The 14,650-nt window shown below is 41.8% G+C and overlaps 1 protein-coding gene across 6 annotated transcripts in view; it reads left to right on the plus strand.

Annotated features, from left to right (window-relative positions):
- Positions 1-14,650, plus strand: part of patj (PATJ crumbs cell polarity complex component) — a 123,084-nt gene that overhangs the window by 77,441 nt on the left and 30,993 nt on the right. For all 6 annotated transcript variants that reach the window (XM_088078163.1, XM_088078167.1, XM_088078168.1 and 3 more), the window contains one exon: positions 14,142-14,338. In XM_088078163.1, coding sequence (XP_087934289.1) covers positions 14,142-14,338 — 197 coding nt within the window. The remainder of the gene's footprint in view (positions 1-14,141; positions 14,339-14,650) is intronic.

Raw genomic sequence — 14,650 nt, forward strand, 5'->3', positions numbered from 1 at the left:
AATCAGTTAATAATTTATCATTGAACCGTCACACAGAATTACACGCAGCTCAAAGATCCTTTTGGAGGATCTGGCTCGCGTCGCCTCGAATGTCACATTTTTTACTCTTTTTATTAAATTTCCTGAAAAACCAGCTGCACGTGTCTGCCGTCAAAAACCACTCAAAGTGTTTGGATAAAGAAAAGTCCTGAGGAGTTAAAGTGAGAGCCGACGCTGTCTGACGTCTGTGAGTTAACAGTAACAGTGTGAGTTATGGATCCAACACACGGCGAAAAACAAACAGCGTTAAACTAAAACTTCGTCAGCAGTATTTCAGTCACGCAACATTTCGCAGCAGTGATGTGATCAGATAATCTAAAAACATAATGATATTAATAAAAATTAGCAGATGTGGCAGCTGCTGCATCGGTGTCCCTCCTCATTAGCAGAAGCATTAATTACACCCACAGAGTCGGAGAATTTGGCTGAAATGTGAAACTGAGGCGCTTACAAACGTGACTGATGACTCATAGACCGTAAACATGCGTGACGCGTGAAATCTGCGAACAGAAGGAGAGCAGATGCATGAAGACACTCCCCAACATACAAACACATTTTTATTCATGAAAAATTCATGATCCTAAGTTTTTCCCGGGGCAGTTTCCACAGCAACAGTTCTTGCATGTAACATTTAAATTTTTGTTGCGGTTTGGCCTCTCGTTCACAGGACAACAGCATTTCGGGGCCTGAAAACACAAACTTTTAAAAATGACGTCGTAACTGTGAACCTTGCGGGGGCGGCTGTGGCTCAGAGGGCGAGTGGGTCGTCCTGTTTTTTCGGAAGGTCAGCGGTTCGATCCCCGGCTCCTCCAGGCAACATGGCGAAGTGTCCTTAGGCAACATATTGAAGCCCAAATTGTTCTGATGCCGCGTCATTGGAGTGTATGTGAACGGTTTTGTTCTGCAACATAAAATACGTCCGTTTAAACCCAATTTCCCGTTTAAACCCCCAGTTTCTAACAAAATAGGACTACACTGTTTGTCGTCAGACGTCATCACAGCGGACACAGAAACTACATGTGAGACTAGCATGACGTAGCCATGATCATTAGCTCGATCACGCTAACGGGAGAGAGTTTAGTAGAAAATGAATTCGGGCCGGTCACGTTAAAGTGGTGCGACCACGATGAACAACAGCTTTTTGCTTCTGGAGGTTTCGAGCTTCAAAACACACAGAAGCGGAGTTCATCTGTGACGATTATCACGCTGAACTAAACCCGTGCGGATCACAAACTTGTGTTCGTCACAGAGATTGTTGTTGGCGATAATCGAAAATCCCAGAAGGTGCGATGCTAACTTCCTGGTTGGCCTACAAAAATACGTCATCCGTCATCGCTCTGTAGAACTAAAGCCGCTAATGTTTTGAACATCCATCGCCATGGTTACTGGGATGTTATCACCAGAGGAGAAGTCTCAGACCGTCACGAGTGGAAACACAGTCAGCTCCACGTTGTGTTTTATTTCCAAAAGATCACTTCAGTTTTGCACAAACCCGTAATGGAAACCCGCCCACATTTTAGGGCGACTCTCTACCACCGTGACACGTCATTTTAGGGAAGCTGATGAACCTGACTGGGTCTTTGAGGCGCAGTCAGTGTTGAGTGACGAAAAAGACTCGTGTTTGTAGGTTTGTGGAGGTTTAGGAGGCAGAAACGAATCTGGAAGTTTCCATCCCAGAGAGGAGGGCTGGCTCCGAGCAACGAGAAGTGAGGGAGGGAGAGGGGGAGACCGAGGGGGAGAGGAGGCAGCAGCAGCAGCAGGAGGAGGAGGAGGAGGAGGAGGAGGAGGAGGGGGAGGGGGAGTGATGATGAGAGAGAGAGAGAGGCAGAGATGAGGGTGGGGGGGTGATAGAGAGAGTAATCGAGGTTGGAGTGTATAACAGAGCTGTTCGTCGCTCGCTGCTCACTATCACAGCAGCCAGCTCACACACACACACACACACACACACACACAGCTCGTTTTCTGGATATCTGAGCAGCGTAACCTGAAGACGACACACACACACACACACTCAGCGGTACATGTGGATTTATCTCGGCGTGTGTGAAGACTGAAGTATGGACGATGTTGCCGCCGGGTTAGTACGCTCTCTCACTGTGTGTGTGTGTGTGTGTGTGTGTGTGTGCCGTGTTCCTAGTCAGAACAGGTAGATGTCGCCTTTAACCCGTCTGCATGTCTGTCTGCTTGTCTCAACATACACACACACACACACAAACAGGTGGCTACACAGTTCTACACATCATGTAATGGTTCTGCTGCATTCTTTGTGTGTGTGTTTGTGTGTGTGTGTGTGTGTGTGTGTGTGTGTGTGTGTGTGTGTGCTGTGGGACAGCAATGTGCATGTCATGATTGATTCAACCATGCAGGTCAAGGTGTTTTCGCTGTGTGTGTGTGTGTGTGTGTGTGTGTGTGTGTGTGTGTGTGTGTGTGTGTGTGTGTGTGTGTGTGGTGTGTGTGTGTGTGTGTGTGTGTGTGTGTGTGTGTGTGTGTGTGTGGCTGGTGATGACGAGCACAGATAGACTTGGTGGGCTCCCCAGGTGACGCTGCATCACTCATTCACACACAAACCATGACACACGCACACACACTCACACGTTGCATTTCTGTCCGTGTGTGTTTGTGTGTCTGCGGAGTCGAATATTTATATTTTATTTATTTGCATGAATAGAAATAGCAGTCGGTCGGTTACGTCCCGTATTACAGCAGTAATCTGAGTATTTGATGTGAGGACGAAGAACATGTCAGGAGAAATATTAAAAGTGTCTTCCCTGCAGAGACGAATCGTCCGTGTTTGTAAAAGCTGCGGCTCGACTGCTTTGAGGATGTAAAATGCTTCGTGTTGGATATCGTAGTCTACGTGATATTTGTGATGTTTCACGCCTTCATACCTGCCTGAAATATCAGCCGGGCTCACAGTCTGCGACGCTGACCGCCCCTCCGACCGTGAGTGCGCTCCTCACTCTCAGCTTCTCAGACTAATAAATACACACTCCAAACACACAAAATGTTGAGAGAAGTCACATTCTCACACCTGTTTTTTCTCATTAACCCTTTGCAACCTGAAGAAATTGGCTGATTTCTATCAAAAACATGGGAACAAGGCACTGAGCAACAAAATGAAAAATTTGTATGAATAAATTAATACATAAATAAAAACAAAAGAAAAAATAGTAAAATGTAAAAAAAAAAAAAATATTGTAACACAATTCCAAATCTGTAATTATGATAAAAAAAAAATACATTATACTATGCTAATGGAAACACATCAATACAAAAACACAATCGCACAAGAGTTTTTTACGCTTGCATGAGGTGGTTTTTGATTTGAAAACAGGATCAATTTTTAGGGTTCATTGCAGGTTTACTGGCAGATACAGACAGAAAGAAAAACAGAGAGAAAGCAACACAACAAGAATGTATGGAGGACAAAATACGACTTATAATGTAATATATAAGTAAGTGTGCAAATAAATAAGTGCTTGAAAACATGCAGGAATAAATTAATATGTAAGTATGGAAATAAATAAACAAAAAAAGTGCTGAAATAAATGCAGAAATTAATAAATAAACACACAAATAAATACATGTTTGAAAAGATTCATGATAAATTAAACTAAAATTTAAAAAAGTGAATAGATAAATATTTTTACAAACAACAAAATGTATGAATAAATATAGGAATAGATAAATGCTTAAAAAGGAATAAATAAATGTCGAAATAAATATGGACATAAATACATAAATGCGTGAATAAACTTTTCTGTGTTTGTGTCTGTATGTTTATGAGCCAGGAGATCATAACCTCTGCATTTATTTATCTCTTTATTTTTTGTGTTTATTTCAGCCTTTTTTTAAATTCTTTCATTTACTTCTATATTCTTTTATTCTTGTACTTATTTATACATTTATTCATTTTTTTATTTATTTTATTAATTATTTTATTCCTATATACATTTATGACTTATTTAATTTATTTATTAATTTATTTTTTATTTGTTTATTTATTTATGCATTCATGCATTTATGTATTCCTTTATTCATTTATATGCATGTGTATTTATATATTAATTCTGGTATTTTTTTATCATACATATTTCTTTTATTGATACTTTACGTCTGCCAGTTTTGGGGGGAGTGAGTGGAACCGAGCTGGTGTGTGAGGTGCAGGTTCAGAGGTGGGCGGGGCAGGTGAGCAGGTGTGAGGGTCAGTCAGGTGATGGGGGGCGGAGCGACCGAGGGCGCCAGGTGGACGGATGTCAGTCCCTTAACCCTTTGAAACCTGAGCACGTCGGCTTGATTTATTAACAACCCAACAATAAATGGTCCAAAAATTAAACCAAGGTGCTCGTTATGTTTTTTTTTTCGTGTTTTTTTTTTTAAAGATTTCAAACCGATTTTTTTCACATTTGAGTTTAAAATGATTGTGAAAAACATCTGAACACAGCACAAGAAAACGAAACGATGTCGGTCCAGGTGTTAATGGGTTAATGTGTCACTTGTTCCTGTGATGTCACAGGGCAGTGGGAACCGCCAGGCCAGTAACTTGTACTGGGAATTATACTGGTGCTCGTACTGGTGTTCGTTCTGTTTCTCTGCGCAGAAACTCTGCTGCCTTCAGTCTGCTGCTGCTAACTGGACCAGTTCAGCCTGTGGAGGGTGTAGATTAATGCCACCTCCCCAGGGACTCTGTGTGTGTGTGTGTGTGTGTGTGTGTGTGTGTGTGTGTGTGCGTGTGCGTGTGTGTGTGTAAGCTACTGTTGCATTGCGGTGACCTCCACGAGCTACTGCAGCGCTGACGGAGGATAACACGGTCTGCTCTGTTCAGCTCTCTGTACTCTCTTATTTTTTTAACCTTCTGTCTCTGAAATTTCTTTCTTTTAACTGAACAGGCAAAAAAAATTAAGTTTTTCCTCAAAACACACCACAGTCTGATGTTTGAAGCTGCATACATTTAGATTGCAACAGAAAGGTAATAATAATAATTATAGTAATAACAACAATAATCTTTCTTTGTGTAGCACCTTTCATGCAGAAAATGCCACAGAAGTGCTTTACATGTAAAAGTGCAAAAAATGAAAGCCTAACAATATATATAAAAATATATATTTATATGAATAAATTATTGATTAAAACAAACAATTAAATGAATAAACAAAATCCAATTAAATATAAACCCTCGCTCCCACGGCTCGTCTTTCCATCATGGCTCCATAACACGCCTACGTGGCCTCGGACTGGAAATAATGACGCCAGTGCGGTGGCTGCAATAGCAATAAAGCTGCTAATGTTTCGAACATCCATCGCCATGGTTACTGGGATGTTATCACCAGAGAAGTCACGTGACATCACTCAGTGGAAACACAGTCAGCTCCATGTTGGGTTTTATGCACATTTACTAAATATCGCCTAGGTTTTGCACAAATCTGTGATGGAAACCTGCTGTTTGTCTGCTGACTCCTCTCCTCGTAATCGGCCCGCAGGAGCTTTACGTGATCAACGAAATCACGGAGCAAGCTCTGAGAAACAGATACTCGTGGCAGTCAGCTCGGCAAAATCCAGCCAGCCTTACCGTCTGTTGGAGGCCACATTTTAAAGCCTTTATTCAACCCGCTGCGGTTTGTCTTGAGGCTGTGGCTGTTTTTAGGAATATCTGGTGGTTATTTTACTGAGTGCAGACGAGGCTGCAGGACGACGCAGCAAAGAGCTGCAGAGATTCAGACTGTGGATCAGAGCCGCGCAGGTTCACAGGGAGCGCTCAGTGCAGGACAGGGTTTGTGCTGCTGTACTTTTATTTCAGGCAGCTTTTCAGGCTCGACTTCAGGCTTTAGTCCTCCACACACACACGCACGCACGCACGCACACACACACACGCACACACGCACATGCACATAGAAAGACACACAGGTAACCCATGCATGTTTCTGTCCTATTTCACCCTCCAGGGCACATTACTATTACTGCCAGTTACATTAGCTGCACAAACGCACTGTCAGACTGTGTGTGTGTGTGTGTGTGTGTGTGTGTGTGTTTGATGTAATCCCGGCAGTAAATATTAAATCAAGAGAAGCAGCAGCTGTCTGCTTCAGGTGGAGTTTGAAATCCAGCCGTAATGAATTTAAAGTATCCACCTTTTTTTTTATACCTCTGTAAGACTCTTCTTTTTGGACGTTTTTGTCTTTATTGGACCATCTGAGGGGACACATGGGGAGAATGAAGGTCAGAAGCAGAGATAGGACACACCAGGAGTCGCAGCAGTCAGGGATTGTCTGATATTGGACAGTCATAATGAATCTATAGTGTCTGCATCTTTGTCTTTCTTGGACAGACTAAGAGGACACACAGGGAGAACAAAGTGTCTAACGTCTATCACAGGTCCCCAGCAGAAATAGGAGTCCCACCAGGAGTCCTCAGCAGTCAGGGGTCAACTGACACATCAGGACAGTCATAATGAGTCTGTAGCATCTGTGTCTTTAAGACTCTGTTTTTGGACAGTTTTGTCTTTCTTGGACAGACTAAGAGGACAGACAGGGAGAACGAAGTGTCTAACGTCTATCAAAGGTCCCAGCAGAGATAGGACCCACCAGGAGTCCTCAGCAGTCGGGGGTCAACTGATACATGACAACAGTCATAATGCATCTGTGTCTTTAAGACTCTGTTTTTGGACATTTTTGTCTTTATTAGGTTGTCTGAGACACATGGGGAAAATGGAGGTCCCCAGCAGAGACGGGACCTATTAGGACTCCTCGGCATTCAGAGTTTGTCTGATATTGGACAACAGTCATGTAGCGTCTGTGTCTTCAAGATTCTTTTTTGAACATTTTTTGTCTTTATTGGACAGACTGAGGGGACACGTGCGGAGAACAAAGTGTATCAGGTCTTTCAAAGGTTTAGAGTCAGTGTCAGAGTTATATCAGCAACACTGAACAGATGTGGTCGCAGTGATAAAACATAAACAGATAAAGTAACGTTTGTCTCTCGGTGACTCTGCGTAAACGGCAGCGAACATTAAGACCATTAATTAACACTTTAGATGCCATCAAGAATTCATATTCAGTACGTGAAGCAGAGTCAAAGTCAAAGTGCTGGACGTGTTACAGCCCGACTGGATGAAAAGTGAGAGGAATTCATCCTGAACATTTAATCACAATCTGTCCAAAAATAGTTGTTGAGATATTTATAACATCATCGTCTCCAGAGTCACGACGCAAATCAAAAATTCAAATATTCAGGAAACAGAACCATGCAGATTTTTCCTGCTGTCGACCAGACGCAGCTTTTAGTCAACACAAGATTGTGTGTGTGTGTGTGTGTGTGTGTGTGTGTGTGTGTGTGTATGTAAACACATTAACAGAGGATCATGTATATCCTTCAGTGTGTGTGTGTGTGTGTGTGTGTGTGTGTGTGTGTGTGTATGTAAACACATTAACAGAGGATCATGTATATCCTTCAGTGTGTGTGTGTGTGTGTGTGTGTGTGTGTGTGTGTGTGTGTGAGAGAGAGAGGGATAAGTGAATCTAATAAGAGTGTCTCACCTTGCCGTCACCTTGTTCTGCTGTACAGAGACATCCTTCAACACACACTCTGACACACACACACACACACTCACACATTCAAAATGTCCTTAAATAGTAAAAATGTTCTAAAATCCTAGAAATGTCTTTGAAGTAGAGCTGGGTGATATGGAAAAGTAAATAAAGTCTTTTTTATTAGTTTTTCATATCAGACGATCGATATTTATCTTGATATCCATCAAATCAGTGTTTCTGTGGAGCTTAAAGGTTCCTTTGACTCCTCAGTGAGATATGAAGATATCATCAGGTAAATTTTGGTTTAAATATTTATTTTCTGTCAGACATTGAACATGACAAATATACTGTAGAACAGCATCACCAGCTGGAGGACCTATTCTACTAAAACTCACAGAGGTCCAGGTACTAAAATGTCCTCCCAGCAAAGGTCCGAGCCTCAAACCTCAAATCAATATCACCATTAACTGAACATTTTACTTTGATTACGGTTAAAGATCGATTATTTAGCTTTTTTTGTGGTTTGTTTTTTGCCCTCATAGTTCACTGACGCAGTGTCATGTGACCATGGTGTGTTGGAGAGTAATAAACATCTGATTTATTATTATTTATTAAACTTTCCAGCATTATATAAAAATGAAAATCTCCATCCTAAACAAACTTCAGGTAAATTTAAGCACATTGTGCTTTTCCTCGGTGTCATGAGAGTGTGAGACAGAGCCCAAAAGCGTGAGACACACGGCAGATGCTAGGAGTTGGCAGCCCCGGTGACGAAAGGGTTAACAAAGTTTTTAAATAACCTTAATATCCAACATGGGGACGATTATGTCGGTTAGAAGTCCTGAATTTTGGTTTGGATTATTTTTTTAATAATTGTCCAGCACTACTCCTTAAAAAATATTGTTCTCATTCTTACATTTTATTACAACGTGGACGCGGGTCCAGATAGGACGAAGTTTTGGTCCGGATCCGGACCGTGGTCCGTCAGTTCATGATGCCTGGCTCACAGGTGCGTGTGATGAATCAGTTGTATAGGTGCTTTGAACAGCCACCTGCCTGTGTACAGTCGCGCACAGTGACAGGTGAAAAAATCACAGCAGCGAGACAGTTTGTAAAACTGCTCCAGTTGGAGTGGGCTGTTGGACATTTAATATCATAATGAAAATATGTTAAAAATCGTCTTTAAGTCTTAGAAATATCCTTAAATCCTAGAAATTTTCTATAATCCTGAAAATGTCCTTAAATAATAGAAATGTCCTAAAATCCAAGAAATGTCCTCAGATGAATGTCCTTAAATGAAATGAATGCTTCACTCTGGAGCTTTAGTTTATCAGATGAGTCTTTCAGGGGAGTCGAGCGTCACGTGTTCACAGCCCAAAGTCTACAGAATCATCAGCTGCTGTACGATGACCAGCCAGCTTTAGTAGAGAACAGTCTGGAAGCTACACACGCAGACACACGCACACACGCACACACACACACACACACACACACACACACAACAGAGTAGCTGGAGGGACGCTGCAGTCTCTGCTGCCTTTACAGTGAGAGTGAGCTTCATCCAAATTCAGCAAGTGCATGCGTGTGTGTGTGTGTGCGTGCGTGCATGCATGTGTGTGTGTGTGTGTGTGTGTATGTGCTGATTTACTGTGACAAGTCACCTTGCTGAGAGCACGTGGATTCAGATTTCAAGGAAGGGCTAAGGGCTGATATTTTAGTGTGTGTGTGTGTGTGTGTGTGTGTGTGTGTGTGTGTGTGTGTGTGTGTGTGTGTTCGAGTGTGTTTTCATGTTTTTGTGTTCCTGTTTGTTCATTCCAGTGTGTGTGTGTGTGTGTATGTGTGTGTGCGCTTGTCTCAACGTGTGTTTCAGTGTGTGTATGTGTGGGTGTGGGGTGTCAGTTAACCTCCTGCAGGGTATTGCAGAAGTGACAGTGTCCATCAGTGTGTGACAGACAGACACACTGCAGGAGGCATGTGTGTGTGTGTGTGTGTGTGTGTGTGTGTGTGTGTGTGTGTGTGTGTGTGTGTGTGTGTGTGTGTTACATTCACATGCAGCTTCTCTCCAGTTTTACCTGGAATCACATTATTTCTGTTGACCTCCAAACATGTGTTGTCCTCCGGAAAGCTCTCAGGACACACTGAGACTCACATGTTTTCATGCATGAGTGTGTGTGAGTGTGTGTGTCTGTATTTTTAAACTGTGAAACGGGGCAGTTTGACCCGCAGCGTGTGAGGAGTGTTAATGACAGTTGTTGTTGGGTGTTTTGAGCTGGGCTGGTTCTGTTTGAGTCGCCGGCTGCAGCAGAGCGGCTGTTTCATGTGTTTTTAATAGATTTGGGAGCAGAGTGGATTTCTGCTCCTCAGGGGAGTCTGAGCTCCATCAGCCTTCAGCCACACACACGTAATACTTCCAGTCTTATTTAAGCCTCCTCAGAGGGTTTGTTAATAATAAAACAGGAGAAATAATCTCCTGTCAGAGAGAAAGAAGTCTCACTTTAATCTGAAATTAAGTGCCGACATTAAACGCTAAATAATAAATGTGTCTCTGCACACCTCCATCATCAGAGCCGTAGGTCTGTTTCCTCTGTGTGTCCTTCACACACCTGCAGGACACACACACACACACACACACACACACACACACACACACACACACCAGCTTTCTGTCGGTTGGATAAGGCCTTTTTCCTGCTCCCTCTCAGATGTGTGTGCGTGAGTGATTAAAGGGATGTTCACACCAAACAGTTCTCGCTCCAAACGTTAAACTTTTATTGGACTTTCGTTCACGCTGAATAAAGATGCTTCGTGTCATAAATCAGTGCGGAGGGGCTGCTCTCTACGGTCTTTATGGAGAGTTTTTGCTGGTTTAAATCAGCTGGTGTGTCTGTTTTTGTAGAGTCAGAGAGCTCCGAGGATAATTCAGCTCACGCTAAACACCTCCTGAACACTGAAGGAATTCAAACCAGGAGAAGTTTCTGCTGGTTGAAATTTAATTTTCTCACCACTAGACGCCACAAAATCCTCCTTAATCTGACACACTGACGCTTTACTTTCGTCATAGTTTTACAATCAAGTTTTACCGTCGCTGGATTTCTTTGATTCAGAAGAAAACTCAAACATCTATGACTTTTAAATATGCTTTTATTTAGGTTCTTTTATCTATTTTATGCTAATGCTTTTAATTTGTAGTGCTTTGAGATTTGTTTCACATTTGAGTTACATTGAAATCTATTATTATTAATATTATTATTATTATTATTATTAATGCTAACATGATGTTTACATCAGGAAGGTGAAGTTTTTTACAGTGAGAGACAGAGAGGAGGAGGAGGAGGAGGAGGAGGAGATGTGAGGTGTAACGATGAAGATACAGAGAAGGAGAGAGATAACGATGACAAATGTAAAGTGAGCGACGGAGCGAGACGTGGAGGAGAACCACTGAGTGAGATTGATGGACACACACACACACACAGAGGCAGCTGGAGGGCTGTGTGTGTGCGTGTGTGTGTGTGTGTGTGTGTGTGTGTGTGTGTGTGTGTGTGTGTGTGTGTGTGTGTGTGTGTCTGTGTGTGTGTGTCTGTGTGTGTGTGTGTGTGTGTGTGTGTGTGTGTGTGTGTGTGTGTGTGTGTGTGTGTGTGTGTGTGTGTGTGTGTGTGTGTGTGTGTGTGTGTGTGTGTGTGTGTGTCTGTGTGTGTGTGTGTGTGTGTCTGTGTGTGTGTGTGTGTCTGTGTGTGTGTGTGTGTGTGTGTGTGTGTGTGTGTGTGTGTGTGTCTGTGTGTGTGTGTGTGTGTGTGTGTGTGTGTGTCTGTGTGTGTGTGTGTGTGTGTGTGTGTGTGTGTGTGTGTGTGTGTGTGTGTGTGTGTGTGTGTGTGTGTGTTTGTGTGTGTGTGTTCGCCTCATCAGGTCCCATCATCTACAAACACGGTTTAAGTTTGTCAGAATGTAACAAACTCCAACACAAAACTTTTTTATCAAAACTGAAACTTTCAACATCAAATACAAAAAGTTTCCTGCAGCGTTTTTTTAAAAAGTCGAGTGAAAATTTCAACAAATAAATAAATAAATAAAAATATTTTCCTGAGTTTTTACAAAGTGAAGCTGAGACTTTCTCTGCTGTTGGCTGAGTGTAATTTGCTTTTTCAGAAATCAATTTCATCAATGATTATTAAAATAAAACGCAGATACAGATAATCAGCAAAATGCCAAATATATCGGCTCCGATAATCAGCCGGGCCGATAATCTGTCGACCCCTATAGATGAGTAATTATTCTTATTTCTTTGGTGTTTTTGTCTTGTGTAGATCTGCGATGATGAATGCCGCGTAATATGAATTTTGAGGTTGTCTAACGTCGTATTTGATTTTGTGGCATCTTGAAGCTGAGCTGATGTGGATCTTGTGTGTGAAGCGTCCGTGTTTCCACTCTCAAACTGTCAGAGAAACTCGACTGTTTGCAAAAGGAAAATCTTCATCCTGTGAGCGTGAGGATTTTTGGTTTATACGATTGCAGCTCAAAAAATTAGAATACTGTGGAAAAAAGTTCAAGAATTTACATCAGTTAAATTTTAACAAATTCTAGACTCATAACATCAACCAAAGAGTTCAATATGAGTATGAATATAATCAATAATACGGCCTACAGCGAGACAAATGTAAAAAAAAAAAAAAAGAATTCAAAATATGAGAAACCCCCGAGCCAAAACCACAGATGATCTGAGGGCCTATCAAAGCACCCTGAGGACGTAATAAACAGAGTTTTCATTGTTGGACATTTCTGTGTCTGTAAATCACTTTTTGAATGATTTTAGGAAATATTCTAATAATCTGAGATTCTGGATTTCTGATTCTCATGAGCTATAAGACATAATCATCAAAATTAAACCAAAAAAAGCTTCTTTAAGCTACTTCATTTACATGTCATGAATATACAATAAATGCAAGTTTACCTTTCTGAATTAAAAAATTGACCTTTTCCAGGATGTCCTAATGTCTTCAGGTGCTGCTGTGTGTCGCAGCAGCGCTCGGCTGTTGTCTCCTTCACTCGGCTCGTGTTTGTGCGTTTGTTCGTACTTCCGCGCTGACCTTTAAATCTGAGCTGATTTACAGCCACACACCTTCCTATCATCAGAGCAGCAGCTGTCCACCGACAAAGACAAGTCGCCTCGGCTTCAGATTTGGGGGAAAAGGTCAGAAACCACGTGATCAAAGTTTGGCGTCAGCATTTATCTTCTGTGTGTGACTGAAGGAGCTCTGAGCGCGTTTGTGATTTAATCTGAGCCTCAGATTTCCCTCACGTTCCTCCGCTTGTTGTTTATTTCACGGACTGTTAGGCAGCGTTTTGTTTGACGCCAAATTTAATTCAGGCTTGTCTCCCGTCGAGTCTCATCCTCCTCTCCTTCATTTCCTTTGTTAGTCCTGCTCCTCCTCCTGCTCCTCCTGCTCCTGCTCCTCCTCCTCCTTCTCCTCCTGCTCCTCCTCCTCCTCCTCCTCTCTTATGGTATTATTTCCCCCTCCTCTCCTCCTCTTTCCCTCCTTTTCTTTATCCTCTCGTACACGCAGCTTTAGATATTTGTACGATTACACACTCGGCTGTGACTCCAGTGTCTCTGTTCAGATCAGGATGTGTGAATGACTGTGCCTGATGATTTCATCATTTTATCGCTGAAATTTTGCACAAATTTGAGATTTTTCATGATAAGTTGGGGTGGGATATGAACTGATGTTTTATGTTTTATTTAATCACATTCTGTCATTTATTTATTCATTCATTCATTCATTTATTCATTCATTCATTCATTCATTCATTCATTCATTCATTCATTAACCTGCCGAGAGGCTCCAGGTGGAAAATATCAGCTCTGCTGCGTCTCTCCTCTTTTTATTTAAGGTTCATGTTTTATTGTCTCTGTCTGAATGAAATTACAAAACAACTTCCATTTTCATTATTTTGGTTTTTAAAAAACTGATGTTGGGAATTTTTTTACTCAGCTACTATTATTAGATTATGAATGAAGACTTTTGCACACAAACCCAAAATATGAGTGTAAAATATCAGTCGATTAATTCGAAAATTAGATTGCATCTATTTCTTTCATTGTGTCTTTTTAGGACTTTTAATTCTCCTAATTATTTTTCAGTTATTGGATATTTAAACGTTTTTGAATGTGTACTTTTACTTTTAATACTTCATGATATTTACTTGAGACCACATTTTATTTGTGTAAATTTATGTAACAGAACATCAGTTTCTCTCCTGCAGAAGTTTTTCTTCTTTCAGCCTTTTTTTGGCATCATGTGTTTTTAGAGTCTTTGCACACGGCACTGAGCCTGTCCTTATGCGGTGTTTTGGGGGCGTTACCTGTGCTGACAGGTGACTGATGATCAGAGGGATCATCACTTTAGCCTGGTTTACAGTTTTGCTTTGCAGTTTTGATACCCGGTGATATTATCTTTTTAATCTTACCTTGATGAAGAAAGTGAAACACGTGGCAGACTGGAAGTTAAACGGGTTCAGTGTGAGTGAGATTTTGGAAATGTTGGATCAGCGTTAACCCTTGTCGTCCCGGTCGTCCCGCAGAGCGCTGGTGTGAGCGTTATGGAGACCTGCGAGGGGAGCTGCTGTGCGTGGAGCTGGAGAAGGAGCGGCAGAGTTTGGGTCTCAGCCTGGCGGGAAACAGAGACCGCTCCCGCCTCAGCATCTTCGTGGTCGGTCTCCATCCGGGAGGCGCGGCAGCCCGAGACGGACGCATCCAGGTCGGAGACGAGCTGCTTGAGGTGAGATTATCTCCTGAAAGTTTTTACAGACGTTCATGTTCCCCAGAGGATGAGTCATTTGAGATCAATATTGTTATTATGATTATTTGAAACCCTTTGTTCACCATTTTAGTGCAAATACAAAACCAAATACGAAGTCAACAAGTGATGATTTTGGATGAAGATGAAACGAACGTAAAAGAAAACAACAACAATAATGAACATAATAATGATCACACACACTCGTGTGTGTCTGCACACAAAATACACTTTTCAGAATCAAGCTTTAAAAAAATATTATACATTAATATGATTTTCTACTTTCACTAAGTT

This window comes from Plectropomus leopardus, chromosome 5 (genome assembly GCF_026936395.1).
Source record: "Plectropomus leopardus strain MGB_pleo_1.0 chromosome 5, ASM2693639v1, whole genome shotgun sequence".
Taxonomy (NCBI): Eukaryota; Metazoa; Chordata; class Actinopteri; order Perciformes; family Serranidae; genus Plectropomus; species Plectropomus leopardus.